This window comes from Microtus pennsylvanicus, chromosome 4 (genome assembly GCF_037038515.1).
Source record: "Microtus pennsylvanicus isolate mMicPen1 chromosome 4, mMicPen1.hap1, whole genome shotgun sequence".
Lineage (NCBI taxonomy): Eukaryota > Metazoa > Chordata > Mammalia > Rodentia > Cricetidae > Microtus > Microtus pennsylvanicus.
The window spans coordinates 109,274,424-109,292,968 of NC_134582.1; the positions used below are offsets into that span (position 1 = coordinate 109,274,424).

The window sequence follows — 18,545 nt, forward strand, 5'->3', positions numbered from 1 at the left end:
TAGAAAAACAAACAAACAAACAAAAACAAAAAAACCACCCACTTAAACAAATAAAAACCACATGAGCAATATTAGGAAGCACTGTATTTGTTCACCATTCAACTTTAGATCAAAAATAACAACCTATTTCCTTTAAGAAAAGTGTTTAAAATGTGAATTTCTAAACTCTCAAGAACCCTTCCACTTTACAGTGAAATTACACTCTGAAGGACTAATTTCACCCTTAGGCTTGCAGAGTCAGGAGGTTCTGAACTTTCTACATGGGATGGGTAAGAATCCCCAGTACTTTCACTGCTGGATTCATTGTGGATGCTTTCCCATCAAAACATTATTTCATTCGTCTACCTATTCACTTACATTGATTTATACTTTGTGTGTGTGTGTGTGCGAGAGAGAGAGAGAGAGAGAGAGAGAGAGAGAGAGAGAGAGAGAGAGAGAGAGAGAGAGAGAGAGAGAGAATGCATTCCACTGTGTGTACGTGTGTGGAAGTTGGAGGACAACCTAAGGGGCAGTTTCTTTCTACCATGTGGGACCTAGGGATCAAACTTCTCCACCAACCCACCTGGCCATAATTTTAGCCTAGTGTACCCTGAGATAATTCTTCCTCACATAACGGGTTATAATACATACTGACAAGAAGCTTTACAATCAAATGGCTTCTCTGCTTACGTGGTTTGTCAATGGAATACAGAATCAGGTCTTCCCAGAGTTCTCCATCATCTTGCTCCTTGGCAAACTCGATTGCTTTATCAACATCATGTAATTCCTCCATAATCATCTTGAGGGCACTTCGACTGTTTCCCATTCGGCCTAGATGGGGTGAGGAAGTGTGGGATACTTTGTTCATTTAAAAAAGAAACAGCACATTTCTTAATTGGTTTACAAAGCTTCAAAGAAGAATAAAGCTGACTTTCTTACATAACACAAGAATTTCCTGTTTTGACAGTCAAATAAATACTTCCTATTTATTGAATGCTCATGCTGTTGTGTGGAGTGTTCACTGGATGTTGTTATGTGAATGACATCATTTGTTCTCACTATAATTCTAGGCAGGATGCTTTACCCAAGTCTCAACTTTAATTTTTTAATTTTTATTTAATTTTATTATTTAACTTTATGTGTAGGAGTGTCTTAGTTGCATGTATGTACATGTACCATGTACATGTCTACTGTTCATGGAGACCAGAAGAGGGCACTGTATCCCCTAGATCCAGAGTGGCAAAACTACCATGTGTCATGTAATAGCTAGGGATTGAACCTGGGCCCTCTGGAAGAACAGTAAATGCTCTTAACTGCTGAGTCATCTCTCCAGCTTAAAAAACACTGAATATTTTGAAACATTTTTTCCTTTATTTTGAGACAGCCTCACTGTGTAGATCTAGCTAGCCTGAAATTCATTATGTAGATCAGGCTGACCTTGAACCCACGGAGATCTGCTTGCCTCTGCCTCTTGAGTGCTAGTGTTAAAGGGATGTATCATCATGCCTGGCTTAATATTACTTATTAGTTTTTTTAAATGGAAGAGGAAACACAGTATTTGTAACTTGGGAAGCTCATGCAGCCACTGAATTATACAGCTGGAGTTCGAGCTGGGTTGACTGCATTCTGCCTTCCTTCTCACAGGCGTGTAAATTTTTTTGAAAATTCTGATACAGTTAAGACTTTAAAAAACTTGGAAATCATTGTGCCTCTTCTGCTCACTAACCTGTGGGCGCTTACTAATTTTCACAATCTGCTATTAGAGCTCACGTGGAAGGCCTTATGCAGTAGAGGCCAACTGTCTGCCTGAGGCTTACTACATTTACCCTTGTCCCTTATTCCACGTAGGGACCAGTAAAGGGTCATGAATTAAGTCATCTACTGCTCCTAAGACATAAAGATGAATTCAGATACTTCCTGTTGGATCACAGTCAAAAGAAGTAAATGAACAGACAAGCTATTTGAAGGTGTGAGGAGAAGCCCCAAACTGTGCTCATGCAGAAAATACAGCCTCAAATGTTTCTCCTAAGGAAAGCAGATCCCACGACTGGGCAGTTCTAGGGCTGACGCTGAACATCCATGAGTTTGCTACTCCATACAGAAGACTGAGAGACTTGGGTTAACAAAGGCCGAAGGAGCCGATGACAGTGAGTGGTGTGTGGAAGAAGGCTGTGGTGTGAGAAGCACGGCAGGTGGGCAGGGAATTGATGCCAGAGAGATGCTCACATTTAGTCTATGCTGTGCGTCTCCAGCACCTGCACAGCTTCCTCAGAAAATCCACAGTAAAAGCTGCCTGGCTCTCATGCACTCTGGAAGACAGACAAGTCTAATTTTCTAGTATATGGTACCCATGGCACCCCTGCTCTGCCATGTCTGGAGGTGGGCAGCACACGAAAAGGGAGTAGTGAGAGCTACAGTATATTATGAAGCTTTCCTCTTGCTCTAAAGCACCATATTCTAATTATTAAAAATGTAACTTTTGAAAACAGGAATTACTTCATATCAGTGTGTGGTGATGTAAGCCAATTATAAACTAAAGGAGGAAAAAAAAATCTCCAAAAGCCACAAAACCAAATCTGTCAGCTCATCTACAATTTTAATGTATTGTGTAATATGATACATTTTTGCTTGCTTTTTTGCTTATTTTTTAAATCACACATTTGCTATATGTTCTTTAGAAGCATGGCTCTAGTAAGTCTTCCTACGCTACTGGGCTTAGGACTCTCCTTTTCCATGTGTTACAATTTTATACACACTAGGCCTGAATGTCTGTCACTTTGTTCTCAAATCTGTGTCCATTTTTACACATATTATGACAAATCTTCCCCTGCCCCCACTTCTATGCTTATGGGACTAAAATAAACAAATGTACTTACTCAGGAGATAAACTGTCTCTTCTACAAAGTTTCTTTGTTGGCAGATCTCAAGAGCCTTCAGTTAAAGCAGGGAGAAATGTTACTAGGGACTACAGAGACGGAGAATAACATTAAGAGAGCCACTTAAAGATACTTACAAACTTGGAAGAACTTTTCACTGTTTTCCTTAAAAAATATATAACAAAAGAAAACACATCTCTGTGGCTCTTTGTTTCCATTCACCTTTCAGAGTTACTAGGATCTACAGAGCTGAACTGAGAGCCCACGAAGCCACACAGTGTTTCATCAGCAGAAACAGTGAGCAAAGCTTTCTCTCTTCTAGATGCTTGAGTTAATACCATTGCTTCCAATCTCATCTATAGTCATTGGTGTATTTGTCCTCTCATAGTGAAAAGATGCACTGTGTACTGATAAATCATGGTCACTCTAAAACAAATAGCATATATTTACTTTGTTCTACCTGCTAGATGCTGAAGGATCAGGTTGAACCAAGGGAGCAAAGGTGAGGATAATAATAACATGAAAGGACAACACTTAAGGAGACAAAGGTGCCATGAAACATGAAGCAGAAAAGAGACATCAAGTCTACCTCAGACTCTTGGGCACAAAAAGGATGACAAGAAATGACCATGTCTTCCCACGACTGGCACAGTGCAGAGGGAGGACTATGTGTATGGAGTGACGACACTAATTCATGCCATACTCCTGTGACAAGCTCCACAGAGAGGTAGCACCTGAATCAGGTACTATTCACTAGGGAACCACATCTCACAGACCATCCTCCTGCTGTAGCTACATGGTGACCTGAAGCTTCTCCAGCCATCCTAGTATGGCGTTATCCTCCCTGACCACCTCTGCAATGTCCCCTCTCTGAAACTTTCTCCTCACTCCTAACTCCCTATTCTATGAAGGACTGGAGACAAATATTGTCACAACTTCATACTGGACCAGATTGTAATTATTCCTCCATTTTCATCCTGCATGTGGCTTCATAATTCTTTATCACTAGGATAACTAACTACTCACTATTTTTGCCATTCAATTTCACTCTGCAGGGACCACGTGCTTGTTAGGCCCTATGCTTAGCACGATGCTGGGTTCACAGTAGGTCTGTAATGAGTATTTTTTCAAATGAGGAGACAATAACGATTTCAGAACAAGTTAACTGGGTTGCATATTTAAAGTAGTTATTTAGAAACTACCAGCCAGGCAAGCAGTTTTGAAAATAAGAATCAAAGCCATAGAAAGAACAGCTTGAGTTAATCATTTCTTTCTATTCTGTGATCTATCTTAAGAAACAACAGCAGGAGCTAATCTTGATATTTTGATTTTTGATTTAAATTTTCCTGCAGACTACATATTTAAACAGTAAGGAATGGGGGTGGCGTCTGATCACAAAGATCAATGTATCCACAAAAGAAATAAATAGGGGAAAGAGCATCATCTCAGTATAGAATAGGGATGAGGCCAGGACAGTGTTTCAAGTCACACACACCATTAACGCCAGAAATGAGCCTCACTGGAATGGTACATTACGGAAACCACTTACTCTATGTGGCTAGTTAATTTACACTGATTTGCCATGTTTCAGATATTCAACAGTCAGTATCTTAACTGATTATACACCCACAAGGATGATCTAGGCCTACAGAGCACACTACCTGGACACTGTTACTGGTTACATCTCCCCATCCTCATGCAGGTCTCCTGCCAGGAATCACAACTGCCTAGGGTTCAACAGGTCATGCTGTACTGGAGAACAGCTTTCTACAACAGCAAGCCTTTGAAATTTGAGTTTTCTAGGTTATTAAAATATTTATAAATGGAGTCTAACTGCACCTGAGATTATTCTCCTTAAAAATAATGAAACTCTAGAAATATGTAGGAGTTTTTGAGTGAAATATAAAAGTGAAGTATTCACAGGACACAGAATTCTTCTATTACTGACACAAATACAAATGTGGTGGCATCCTTAGTTTAGATTCTCAAATGTCGGACACTATGATCCTTCCAGAAGAAAGACTTTAGATGGACAGACAGACAGACAGACAGACAGACACACACACACACACACACACACACACACACACACACACACGGAGGGGGAATTTGAGGGCAAACAAAGGTGAAAAGTAAGATAACTGACAGAAATTGATTAAAAAAGAAGATGCAAAAGTAGTATTCTAACATCTTTTTCTTGCTTCAGCATAGAAGCAAGGTGATAGGGGAATTGCAGGGTAGCAAGAGGAACATTGTCAGCTGCAACTTAACAAGGACTTCTACCGAGCCTTGACTCTGATGTCTCCTAGTTAACCTTGCTTTAAGTCCTTTAGTATTTATTCACGTTGTGTCACTGATGTGTTCACCCAAAGGACACATACTGCCACCTTGTGAATGTTGTTTAATATGAGATCACAATTCAGTTATAAACCTGCCAAGATTATAATGATTGCAACATCTCTAAGGCATGATCAAATCATAAGATCAGATGTGTAAATTATAGTCCAAAGACAGATTTGCAGCTGTATTTTTCTTGATGTTTACAATGCTGAAGAATACCTCTGCTGCTATTTTAGTGAGCATTTTAAACCTGAAAATACAATCCTTCAGCACGGTGAAGAACGTGGGACCTGAGGGTGAGAGGCCTAGCCTCCATGTCTGCCCTCAGCTCCTAACCACTCGGTCACACCGCCAGTCTCAGCTGGCCAGGTACCAGATGCCTCTACCCACCTACAGGCACTTTTGTGGAGACGAGGCAGTATCAAGAGAGTGAGAGCACAGCATGGCTGAAGGCATGACAGACTGTGAAGGAACGCGCTGTTCTTCAAAGAGCAGTAGTGGCTAGAAATTCTTACAAAGTCTGGAGCTCCCTTGCAATCAACAATTCCATAAAAAACTTAGCACTGAGTTTTGAGTTGATGAACTGTGCTGATTTTAAGTCCTGAAATCTAGGACTGAATAGCTGACATCCTTACCGGGCTGCTGATGTACTATTGTCAGAGTTGCTGCAAAGCATGAATTTCAAATCCCACAAAATAAGGTAGACCTGAATACTTCAAAATTTCTAGTTGCCCATTTGCAATTATTATTCATTTCAGCAATTACCCAAGCCCCGAAAAGGCAAATAGCCTGACGTGGCAGAATTAGTCCTCTGATGTTAAAAGATTTCTGGGGAGGGAGCATTCAGATATTAAAGATTGTAATTTATATCTGGGTAAAGGGGCCCCATGTCCTGTGTGTCTTTGAGCTGAAATAGTGAGGATGTATTCCACCATTCGCCCCCTGTCATCTACTGGGTGTCACAGATGTCACAGACACCCCGTCAGAGCCTGAGATGTCTGCATAGTAGGGAATCTACCCTGTCATTCATGGTAGCTTTCTCTGTTTATGGTAAACATAAATGATAGTTTTAGAGGTAATTCAGTGTGTACAGAATTCTTATTTCTAAGGATAAAAGAATGAGATCATTCATGAATCCATAAATCATGAGTATGTGTCAAAGTTAGCTTTGTTTCAAAATAAGGCTGGGTAACACTTTTATGTAAATAGACTTCCTACCATGGATCTTGACAAAGAAATCACGTCTGATAAGTTTCAGTGGCCCACAATGAAAAGGCCATTTAAAGTGTTAAAAAAATGTCAATCAGTGCATTGATTCCTTTACCCAAATGAGTAGGCAATGTCCTTCCATTGACTTTGGACAAAGGAAGTCCAAAGTTCCTTTGACAAAGTCCTCCAAAGACTTTCAGGTGACTAGGAAGTCAGACAGCTGAGGCAGTTACAGTGTGACACAGTGAGTTGGAGAAACACAGAAGCTCAGCAGCAAATGCTGAGAAGAGATGGATGCGATCCCTCTGTTTATCAATCTGGGTTCCTGACTGTAGCAGCTACACCGGTTTCAGGCAGTGCCCACTCTCGGGCTCTTACCCCCGTGACCCTAATTCTGAGAAAAAGATGCAGAGTCTTGATATCACTTCATCTTGGTATTTGTTGCCATGGATTAAATATTTATTCCAAGTAAGCCTGTTACAGAATGTCTGTTCTGCCCCAAAGTCTAACCCAAAGAACCATGGCTCACCACAATGGGCTGGCAGAACCCACTGGTTCAACAGCAGCCTTCTCTTGAACAGGGATGAACACAGTCAGAGAGAGAAGACCAACAAAAGTCTTACAAAAATGACAACTACTTCTGATGTGACCAGTGAGACAGTGACTTACCTTTTCAAGTGGACAATGGGTACTGTCTCGGAGAAAGGGAAGGAGGTTTGGTCGATCATACTCGGCATACAGACTGATCTGTTTTTCATGGTAGCGTTGTCCCTTATGATGGTCTCTCTTGAAGAGCTTATGCAAATACTAAAAGGAACAAGATAAGTCATGATATCAGAATAAGAATAAAATAGCTGGTTAACTTTAGTACTTTCAGTTGTTAACACCTTCCATGGAGGTTAGGAGACACAGCAAGAATAACTTGAGGAATGGGGAGGAGAATGCCATTTCGGGAGTAGATTCTGAAACCCTCCTAGAAGGTTCATGGTTGGACTGGCTGCCACTGACAGCTATGTGAACTGAGACAAGTTCCTCCTCACTCTGTGACTTGGGGTCTTCACTGGTTCAAAGTAATTACCATTTGTGTATCATGCAGAACCAGGCCCGGTGTATGCTAAGCACAAGCATTAGTGATGGTAAATCTTAAAGTCATCATCTCCTTGCTGCAGAAATCACATGCCCGGGTAGCAGTCTAAGATGATAACAATTCTATTCTTGGGGTCGGGCAGATGGCTCAGCGCTTAAGAGCATTGCCACTCTTGTAGAAGACCCAGGTTGGATTCCTAACACCCACATGGCAGCTTACACCTGTCCACAGCTCCAGTTACGGGATGAGCCACCCTCCTCGGGTCTCCATGCACACCAAGAAGCCTGCAGTGCACTTACATACGTGCAAGCCCAACAACACTCTTACACAGAAAATTAAAATAAGCCTTTTAAAATATTCTCTTACATAAAAAGGCACAGGGCTACAACATGACTTTTCTAAAAAACACCCTGTAGCGGGAACTAAATACTTACACACTCCATATATCAATTTTTAGAGAACTAAGGTAATCCTTTTGGAATTAAGTAGTACCTGTATTGATGGCATCAAAAAACAAAAATAATAAAAAGATAACAGTTGCTTCATGCAGCTGGACTCTAAAAATAATGGTTTCCACTTTCTACTTACTGAAAAGACTGAGTTTATTATGTAACACCCAAAAACGGATAGTCAGTGCTAATGTTAAATACAAACACAAACCTATAACCCCCGAGAGGGAGGAAGCCACAATTACACTAACCACAGAAAGTATTTCATACCATGAATGTTTGTAACCTGGTGAACAGGTTCATAATAGATAAAGAAGCTCAGTTTTCCTAGAGCTGTGAGGTAACTGCTGCTGCATATCAAACCAAGACCAACACATGGACTTCAAGAGGCATCCCTCGGGCTGTCCACAGTTCTTTGCGGCAAGAAGGGGACATGGAACAACAAAACTGAGCTCATCTGCTGCGCTAAATCTGATGAGGAGTGCTGACAGGCAGCCTGCAGTGGGGTCTGGACATGGCCAGTACATGGTACTTTGCCTGAATAGGTGTTTTCCTGCCACACAGGATGCAGGCACTACATTGCCGGGTGGTAGGGATGACTGTTTTAGTGGGGTACCGGACACTCTTCAGTGGTTCACTGTCACAGAGCAACGCTGTCCTGTTTGATTATAGCTTAGCACATCAGAAATTGTTGCTCTAGAAACAAAATTTTAAGATGGCTAGCAGAATGGAGCCTTGCTTGGGTAAGCAGATAATCTTAAGATTTTGTGGTCATGAAAACCATGGTAACAGTATCTGCATTAAATGCTGAGCAATAAACGAAACCAAATATATCCAGATTTTATTTCCATCCATGAATCCTTACCAACTTCAGCATAGAAGCTGGCTGTGGGATAGAATACTACACTTCCAGAGAAAAGACCGTCCCTACTGGGATGATCCCCTTGGCCCCTCAAACCTTTTCTTTTCTACATTTTTAAAGCATATAGAAAATACCGTCTTGTGCTGTTTTTTGTTGTTGTTGTTTTTTTTTTTTGTCAACCTGAAACAACCTAGACATATGTGGGAGTAAGGAACTTTAATAATTGAAAAACAAAAATGTCACCATAAGATTAGCCTATGGGCAGGTCTGTAGGGCATTCTTGATTAATGATTGATGTTAAAGGGCCCCACCCACTGTGCCACCCCCGGGGTAGTCTTGGAGTGTCTAAGAAAGCAGACTGAGCAAATTATGAGGGGCAAGCTGTAAACAGAGATCCTTCATGGTTTCTGCTCCTATCCCTGTTCTGAAGCTCCTGCCTGCATTCCTGCCTTGACCTCCTTCAGTGATACAATGTGACTTGAACGTGGTAAGATGAAACCAACCATTTCCTCACCAAGTTGGTTTCGGTCGCGGCGCTTGGTCACAGCAATAGAAAGCAAGTTAAGACACTACTCCTGCTTTACTCCCTGGATGACATGATACATGGAACCAAAGGAGCCTCTAAGGAAATCTAGACAACACCCTTCATAATACACCCCCAAAACCTATACAGAATAGGCAGCTTTAGCTACAGTGTGGGTAAGGGGAAAATGATAAATCTGTTCTTTGGTCACTCTATGGTCTTGAACACAGAATAACAGGACTTGGTATCTATAGTGTACTACTGGTTTTGTGCTATGACTTATGACTTGGTTATATGTAATAGCAGCTATAGAGGAAAGCATTTACCCCAGGCATAGGATGGTAGAGAATAGAAAAACAATATATTTTTCTAAAGTCCCAATTCAGTAGTTGTAAATCAAACTTCAACCACCTGTCCGTCCTATGGTTAATTCCTAGCCACAAAGTCACAGCAAGTGTTACAGTCTAGTAATTCCTGCACACTGTCTGTGGTCAAAGCTCCAATGAGAGCAGTGTTCACTAAGAAAAGTTCTCTGCATGGGCACTCCCACACAATGCACAGGTGCCCTGTCTGCTGCTGAATTAAAAGGGCAAAGAAGACTAATGCTCACCACATGCTGCAATTCTGGTCTGTCTTCTAATTCTTCTACTACTTTTTTAATCTGAGGAAAAATATGAAATATAATGCAGTTATGAGGAGACAACACATTGACAAATTACCTGATACACTGTATTGTAGGCACAGTATTGCAGACCCTCGTCTAGTACCACGTGCTATGGTTTGACCCACCAAAACCTGAGTCGATGCTTGATGTCTAAGGTGATCCTATCACTAATAGGTGGTAAAATTCTTTAAACAGAAGGATTTAGTGGGATGTGGCTGATTACCATATAAAGGGATTAAACTGGGCTATGAGAGGGTCAGGTTGTATGAAATAAGATAGTTATAAAAGAGCAAGGAGACTGGCCACTTCCAGACACCTTACATCCGCCTTCTTTCTTCCAGGGTGCACCCCTGACCTCCCACATGGCTCATCCTGTCTTCTGCTGTGCAACACCCCACACTGACTTGCCACTCTGCCAGCAAAAAGGCCATCACCAAATGCAGCTTCTTGATCTTGGACCAGACCATAAGACAAAGTAACCTCTTTCCTCTAAAGCATGCTTATTCTGTGGTGCGTTATTAGCAACAGAAAATGGGTCTATTACATACAAAAAGACTCACTGAAATTTTATCTTCATTGTCCAAAAGCATGTCAACAGCTTTCTGAAATACAAACACAGCCATAGTTACTTGTCTGCCACACACGAACACGAAACAAAATGCAGTGCCATGGTTACAGGCCAAGTGTTTATTTCTTACACTTAGAAGCACTGAGCTTCATGTTGTAGAAATGTCGTTTGTTAAACTGTGAATATGTGTCACTCTTATGTGTTTAATATAAGCTGAACAGCCAATAGCTAGGCAGGATTTTCAGGGCAGAGAGAATGCTGGGAAGAAGAAAGGAGTCACCAGCCAGATGCAGAGGGAGCAAGACATACAGGAGGAGAGGTAAATGTGGAAACACATAGATAAATAGAAATGGGTTAATTTAAGTTATAAATAAGAATTAGTGGGATGAACCTAAGTTATTGACCAAGCTTCCATAACTAATAACAAGTCTCTGTGTGGTTATTTGGGAGCTGGCTGGTGGGACAGAGAAAGATTAGCTACAGCTTCATAAATAATCCTTATTCAAAATGCCATTTGCTGAGGAATACAACTTCAAACGTGTGTCAACCTGAGGTCTGTGTGTTTTCTATACTGTTAAACCGCTGCACTGCTCTATTTTTACCAAATGCAAAAGTTCCTACTATATTCAAAATAGGCAACATGTTCTAGCCCCTTGATGTCTCATCTGAGCTGTTTACAAACTGTCATGTCATCCTGAGTAGCTCTGGAGAATATCACATTACCACAGTCACAGAAGTGAGTAAGAGCTGGCCTTCCGAGAACAGGTTAACCAAAGGGAAACAAGGGAAACACCTGAAATCTCTAAATATACAAAACTCGTGGACTCCAGTTTTCTATACCATCTATAGCAGTCATAAAACACTAATTAGTTCATGACAAGAGGTAAAAGGCTGACAGCCAACCAAACAGAATAACTGTCTGGCTGACTTTGCTACCACCCTGATGTCTGTTCCAAATGTTATTTTTGTTATATAAACATAAGGGTGTTCAATTATTCCAAAGATCCTTTCTAACTAGAAAACTATGATGCCCTAACCTTAGCTCAAATTCCTTCAATACAACAGTTTCAGCTATTTCTTTCCCACTGGTGCATATGCTAATTAAGCTTTGAAACACAGAAGAAAATGGATAAAGGGAATGTAATTAAGTCTTCTAAATTACACGTGTGTGTGAATGTACATGCATTCATGCCTCAGAGCACGTGTGGCCAGAGGACAACTTGGGGGAGTAGGTTCCCTCCTAGGGATTAAACTCGGTCTTCAGGCTTGGTGACAGGTGCCTTTACTGGCTGAGTACTCACTCTGTTATTAGTTTTTATATAAGCATCTCATCTTTTTGATTAGTGCACATCCACTGTGCAGAGTAATTGGGTTTCATGAAGATGTCCAGACAAGTATTCCACAAACTTGGATCGCATCCACCTCCCCATACTCTCTTCCAGCTTCTTCTGTTCTTAGTCCCTTGGTTCCCTCAGTTTTCCTTGCTTCCTCCTTCCTTCTCTCCCTTCCTTTCTCCTAGGTTTTGGAGACAGGGTCTCATTATATAGCCCTAGCTGGCCTCCAACTCAGACATCCCTCCACCCTCTGCCTTCAAGTGCTGGGATTAAAGGTGTAAACTTTAGTGTGTGCCTCTACGCTAGATGCTCTCAGTTTTATTTCCACTTTCATGACCATGTATCTGTATAAAATCTAAGATTTACACAAAAGAAAACATGATTCACCTTTCTGGGTCTTATTTTGCTTAACACAATCTCTAGTTCCATGTATTTCCCTGCAAATATGTTTGTTATATGTCTGTTGTATCTAGTCTTTATTGTGGTAAGGTATATTTCTTTTACTTCTATTTTTGTTTGATTATGAGTGAATGCTGAGCTTTTTCAGATGCCTTTCTGGGGTAATTTTCTCCACCTACTCTGGTGAGGCTGTGCTTTCTGTCTTAGGGTCTGTTGACATATAATGTGTTACATTTATTGAACCATTCTTGTATTCCAGGAAAGAAGTTAACCTGGTTCTGATGAAAGATTTTTCTCTTGTGCTGAATCCAATTGGAAAGTATTATCCTGAGATCTTTGGTATTTGCATACATCAAAGAAAGACTAACCTGAACTGTCTTTTGTGTCTAAGTGTATCTTTACCTTGTTATTGTATCAGGGAAATGGGGGCTTCATAGAAAGAGGTGAGCAGAGTTCCTTCACCTTCTGCTTTATAGAACAGTCTGAGGAGCCCCTAGGTATTCACTGAAGAATTCAACAATGAATTCATCTCAGCCTAGTCTTTTATAGCTAGGAGATGTTTTATTTCTTCAATCATTCCATGTTCTTTGGTATGTCTCTGTTTAATCTGTTCACATCCTCATGGTTTAACTTTGGTAGGTACGTGTCTAGAAATTATTTTTTGTTAGTTTGGCTATCGTTTGCCAATGTTTATCTTTTTAGAGAACTAAAATCTTATTTTATAATTATTTTTACTGATTTTTTTTCATTTCAATTTTATATATTTTTCCATGATTTTAAAGTATTTTAAAATTTTGTGCATATGAATGTTTTGCCTGCATCAATGTATTACATCACTTATGTGCATGGTACCCATGGAGTTAAGAAGAGGGCACTGATCCCCTGAAGTGGAGTTAGAGATAGTTGTGAACTTCCATGTGGGTTTGGGAAAATAAACATGGACCCTCTCAAGGGCAGTGAATATTCCTAACCACTAACCTGTCTCCAGTTGCATTCTCCTGTAGTCTTTACTATTTTTTCCATCTACTAATTTGGAGTTTGGCTTGTACTTATTTTTCTAGGACCCTGGAATGAATCATTAAGTTATTTACTTGAGATCTCTGGTGTCTTTAATATAAGCTCCTATTCATACACATTTCCCTCTTAGAACTATTTTCATTGTATTTCCCTTGAACTGATATCTGTGTTTTCATTTTCATTTGATTCTAGGGCATTCATTTTCGCTCCTGATCTCTGTGGTACTCTACACATTACTCAATAATGTGTTCTTTAATCTTCACAAGCATGCATAGTTTCTGTAATTTTTATTGATGTCTAGTTTTATTCCACTATGATCAGACAGAATAAGTTGTTTTGATTTCCTTGAATCTGTTAAGACTTGCTTATGCAATAAAATGTGGTTTGATCTAGAAAGTTCCACAAGTGCTGAGAATGTTATTCCATAGAACAGGAGTGGAAATTCTATAGATTTCTGGGAAGTCCCTTTCTCTATGTCACTTATCCCTTGCCTCAGTTTCAAATATTTTGTCAAGATGAACTGTTTATTCATAAATGTGATACACGGAAGTCACCCACTGCTATCGTGCCTGTCAAACTGTACCTCTGTGTTCTACTGTTTCATAAAGCAATGCTCAGTACACAAATGGTCAAAACTGTTAGATCTTCCTGATGGACTTTCCTGAATATGAAGCAGTTTTATTTCTTCTAATTTTTGTTCGAAGTTCACTTTGTTAGACATTAGAACAGCGCCACCTACCTGTTTTCTACATTCTATTTGCTTGGAATACCTTTTTCTATCCTTTCACCCTAAGGCTTGATTTGTCTTTGCACCTAAGGTATACTTTTTTATAGACAAGAAATAGATAGGTACTGTTTTAATCCGACATTCTAGCTTTTCTCTTCAAAGAAATTTTTATTACTTAGTTTTGTTTCCAAGGGTATGTGGTCAGGCATGCAGATGTGTCTAGGTCAGAGGATAACTTTCAGGACTTGATCCTCTCCTTCTACCATGTGGTCCCCAGAGGTCAGAGTTGGTTTGCCAGGTTTGGTGGGAAGTCACTTTCAGAAAGGCAACTACTAAAATAACATGCATTATAAGTCAGAGGGTTCTTAGCATGACCAGTATATGGTCAAGTATATGATTCATTTGGACAAGTAGCCACTGATGAAACCTTTGAATAGTTAGTAGTTAATATGCAGAAATAAGAAACACATTACCTCTGAATCAAAATCCATTAGCAAAACTATTTTATCTTTGATGGAGCTGAAAAGATTATGCTTGTGTATCAGCTGGAAAACATCTTTATGTCTTAACGTTAAGTATATTTCCAGAGCATTTCCATAATTTTTGTCATAGGTGTACCTGGCAATAAAAAAATAATATTCATTAACAGTTATAATTAAAATGCAGAGATTATGTTTCATAATATTAAAGACTGAAATGGTTGTTCAAAGAAAAGATTTAACTTTACGATATTGGCTAAGATTTAAAAACACCTGGCTCCTATGTACTTTTTCTCAAATGCCCCCTCTTCTAAGCTCGGCCTTAAAGGTTTTCTAGAAATCTATATTCCAAACAGTGAACTTATGGTCCAGAATGAAGGAGATATTCTTCTTAAGTAGAAGAAAAATCAGTCTGAATTCTTATAAACCGAGTTCAGCCGACAAATGAGATATATTCCAGCTCATCTGCAGGGGGTTGTATGAAGCTGAGACTCATCTTTCCATTGAAACAATGTTTCACACTACGTCTTTCATCCAGCTGAGGGAAGCCAGTTGGACAGAAAGCATCCTGCTGTTCACTAGAAGCAGTGCTACAAATTCCAAGGGAAATCTAGTAAAGTGCTTCTGATAGAAAACAATGAGTGCTCTAACTTAGAATGTCACAATCATGACTTCATCTGGGCCAAGTCTTTGTGGTCCTGATGTCCAGGCCATCATGGGTCCTTTTGTCAGACTTTGACAAAGACGAGCAAGGGAAATCTAAGGTTTATGGGTGCTGAGGAAGGGGTGCAACAGGCCTTCCCTCTTGGATTGCCTATGGTATACCATTCGGTGCTCTACACTGAGGCTTTGTGAGGGTCTAGCTTATCTCTTTGCCTCAGACATGGAAGAAAGTCAGATGGAAGTGCCCAATAAGGGAAATATTCATCATACTTTTCTTGCTGAGCCCAACGTTCAAGTTTGAATGTATTCCTATAACAAAGTGTGGGCTGTAATTGCACAGATGGACTGTCATTCAGAAAGAGCACAGGCTTGCAGACTGAGGAATAACAGAATCCAGAGCCCAGCTCACGAGAGCCCGAGGGACTCTTGTACCCTTCTATCTCCTCACCAGGGCCCACACCACTCCACTACTCTGGAAAATCACATTATAATATGGCTTCACACATTCATGTTCTAGTTACTCACTTGAGACTTAGAGGTGTCCAATAGTGATATAGGAAAATGAAAAGGCACCCTCCCCATTCTGTGACCGCAAGAACCAAAACATACTCACAATTCTGCCAGTGTTTTTAATAAAGTCTTGTTCTGACTGTCCTTCTTCAGGTGGTCTCGAACTGCTTGAACTATCACGGAATTGTTATACAGATCTCCAGGCCACTCTCTGATCAACGTGGCAAAGCCCTAACCAAAAGAGAACAGCAGAAAGACTGCATAGTGTGATACTGTGATGATCGCATTTGGGTTTGAACCCACAGTCTCTTGCTCTTTCCCCAGTGCAGAGCGCAGAAACTTAGTGAGTCACAAGAGCTCCTTCAGAGGGGTCCAGTCCCCTGTCTCTGAGGAAGGAATGCTAAGCCACCTCTGGCTTTTCCCACCTCTCTATTAGCCATCATGCCTATGCAATGAAGTTTCCATAAATGCCAATAAACATGCCAAGGTTCAGACAGCTTCCTGACTGGCAAAAAGGAAGAAAAGAAAGCTGCAAAGCTGACACTCCAGACAAGTGGTTTCCCCAGCCCTGAGGACAGATGCGGATGTGTCTCATTATGTTACCCAAACTCACAATCTCCTGCCTCAGCTTTCCGAGTAACTGATTACACATGTACAGTACTAGGCTTAGGGTTTTTCATTTGTTTTTGTTTTTAGCAACCTACTCTATTAGCAGCACAGAATTTTTCAAGGAATAATTTTGGCAAACAGTTCCTATGGAACACTGCTGTTTGATTCATTACATGAGTACTTAAAATTAAACATAAAGATGAGAAAAATGAAAGTAATATTTAAATGATTTATATAGTTTAATGACAATAAAATTATTCTAATTTTTTTCAAAAGTATTAATGAGGCAGACATGACAATAATGCTGGAAAAAGTCTCCAGGCCCAAGAGTCAAAGCAGGTTGATTTCCTTCAGCCATAGTGAGACGTTTTCTAGACAGGACAGGAACTGGTAGAATAATTTTGATGACATAATTTAAATCACATTTATATCAAACCCTTATGACACCAACATAAAAGGACAAAAAAGTCAAATTTCTAGATTTGTAACACACAGAGAGAACTATCAATGATCGTGTATGCATTCCTTACCTCATAATCACTTTCCAAAAATTCATGCAAGATCATTTCATAGATGAGTGGTTTCAGGACTGGGTCCCCTCTTGGTAAATATGGACTAATTGCCTAGGGATGAAGCAGAGAGTCCTTTTAGGAATGGTACAACAACCGCATCCTAAACATGCAGACCACATAAAAGTATAGTTATAACCTTAAAAATGTAAAGTAACAGGACACGCTGGGACATTCAGAAAAGATTCAAATAAACTGTTACCTAGCAGGAAGCTACAAAAGTGTGTGTGTACTTGTGTGTGTGTAACAGAAGTACAAAAGTGATTTCATTAACCTCTATTCTTTTATTCTTGTTTAATTACTGAAAATATAAATAATCAGGAGAATAGCTGCTATTTTATATTTCTTTTAACTTTTCTTATATTGAATGTAATACATTAATTAATACTTTAAAAATTCAATCATCTTATGAAACAAGCTTGTCACAAATATATGACAATGCCACATTGAAGCCCACTTCTCCATAAGGTAACTTTAAACAATAATAAATTTTAACAGTATATTCTTAATTTCAACAGAGTATTCAAAAAGCTAACAGATGATGAAAATTTAAAAACCCTTTAAAGGACTATAAAAATGACTGACTGGTATATCTGTTGTGCCCAGATGAAAAGATTGTAATAAAATGACAAAATTTCTCATCAGAGCTACAGACAAGTGTTTCATCTGTCTTCCTGCAGATTATCCAAGCACCGAGGATGAGCTCTGTGGCACAGCACTTGCCTAACATTTTTGAAGCCCTTGGTTCCAGAGGAACACAACAAAAGAAAAGATAAAAATGAAGAATACATCAATCCTTGAGTATATTTTTAAAATGCTATGCTGTAAAATCCATTAAAATTATGATTGTTCCCAAGTCACTAAAAGGAAGATGAAGATGCCTAAACAGAGCACCTGACCCGCATAGGTAACAAGGCAGAGATGCAAGCATTTGACATAAACTAAACATAAGCTTTACTTCTTCTTTCAGCCAACACCTGCTCTGTCTCAAGCTTATTCCCATTTAATAAACTACAATGCAAAAATTAAGGGTTAAGATAAAATAGCTTACTTTAAGCTGTCCAATTTCTTTAAATTTGTACACTTCATATTCCCAGAGGGCTGCATTTTTCCCAAGAATTTTCTGGCATTTTCTGGCAGCAAAAACAATCCAGGGAGAAATAAAATGTAAATAAAAATAAAGAGATTAAGTAGACATTTCCCCAGGGGTTTAGGTAAACCTTCCCAGAGCTTTGACGGGGTTCTACCTCTATTGTCAACAAACATGAAGGTGTCACCAGCACTCCTCTGACTGTACATGGAGTTCATGACAATCATGAAAACTATATAATACCACAGGAAAAGACAGGTCTCTTTCAGAAGACTAGGGGTTCCCCCGACTTGATGTGCATTGAAAGCACTGCTGCTTTGGACTTTCTATAGGAAACCTCACTATAACACAAATGCCAACAACTTCCAGGTCAGCTTTAAAAACGAGGTGAAAAAGCAGACTGTAGAAAATCAGACTCCCAGCCTCCCACATAATTCACAGCCAGAGTCCCAGTCTCAGGGCATTCAAGGCAGGTCTAATGGTGGCCTCACAGGCTTTATTGTTTCCACTTAGCGACCACACTTTTGCGAGGAGCCACTGTCCTTGAACTATACGCAGCTGTACTTTGTTCTAGATTTCTTCCAAAGGCAT

The 18,545-nt window shown here is 39.8% G+C and overlaps 1 protein-coding gene across 1 annotated transcript in view; it reads right to left on the reverse strand.

Moving 5' to 3' along the window:
• Nucleotides 1-18,545, reverse strand: part of Vps41 (VPS41 subunit of HOPS complex) — a 143,131-nt gene that overhangs the window by 10,967 nt on the left and 113,619 nt on the right. The window contains exons 16-24 of the mRNA XM_075970144.1: nt 17,916-17,997; nt 16,826-16,918; nt 15,790-15,917; nt 14,508-14,652; nt 10,550-10,591; nt 9,936-9,986; nt 7,074-7,211; nt 2,856-2,910; nt 670-810 (exon numbers count right to left, since the gene is read on the reverse strand). Of these exons, the coding sequence (XP_075826259.1) occupies nt 670-810; nt 2,856-2,910; nt 7,074-7,211; nt 9,936-9,986; nt 10,550-10,591; nt 14,508-14,652; nt 15,790-15,917; nt 16,826-16,918; nt 17,916-17,997 (875 nt within the window). The remainder of the gene's footprint in view (nt 1-669; nt 811-2,855; nt 2,911-7,073; nt 7,212-9,935; nt 9,987-10,549; nt 10,592-14,507; nt 14,653-15,789; nt 15,918-16,825; nt 16,919-17,915; nt 17,998-18,545) is intronic.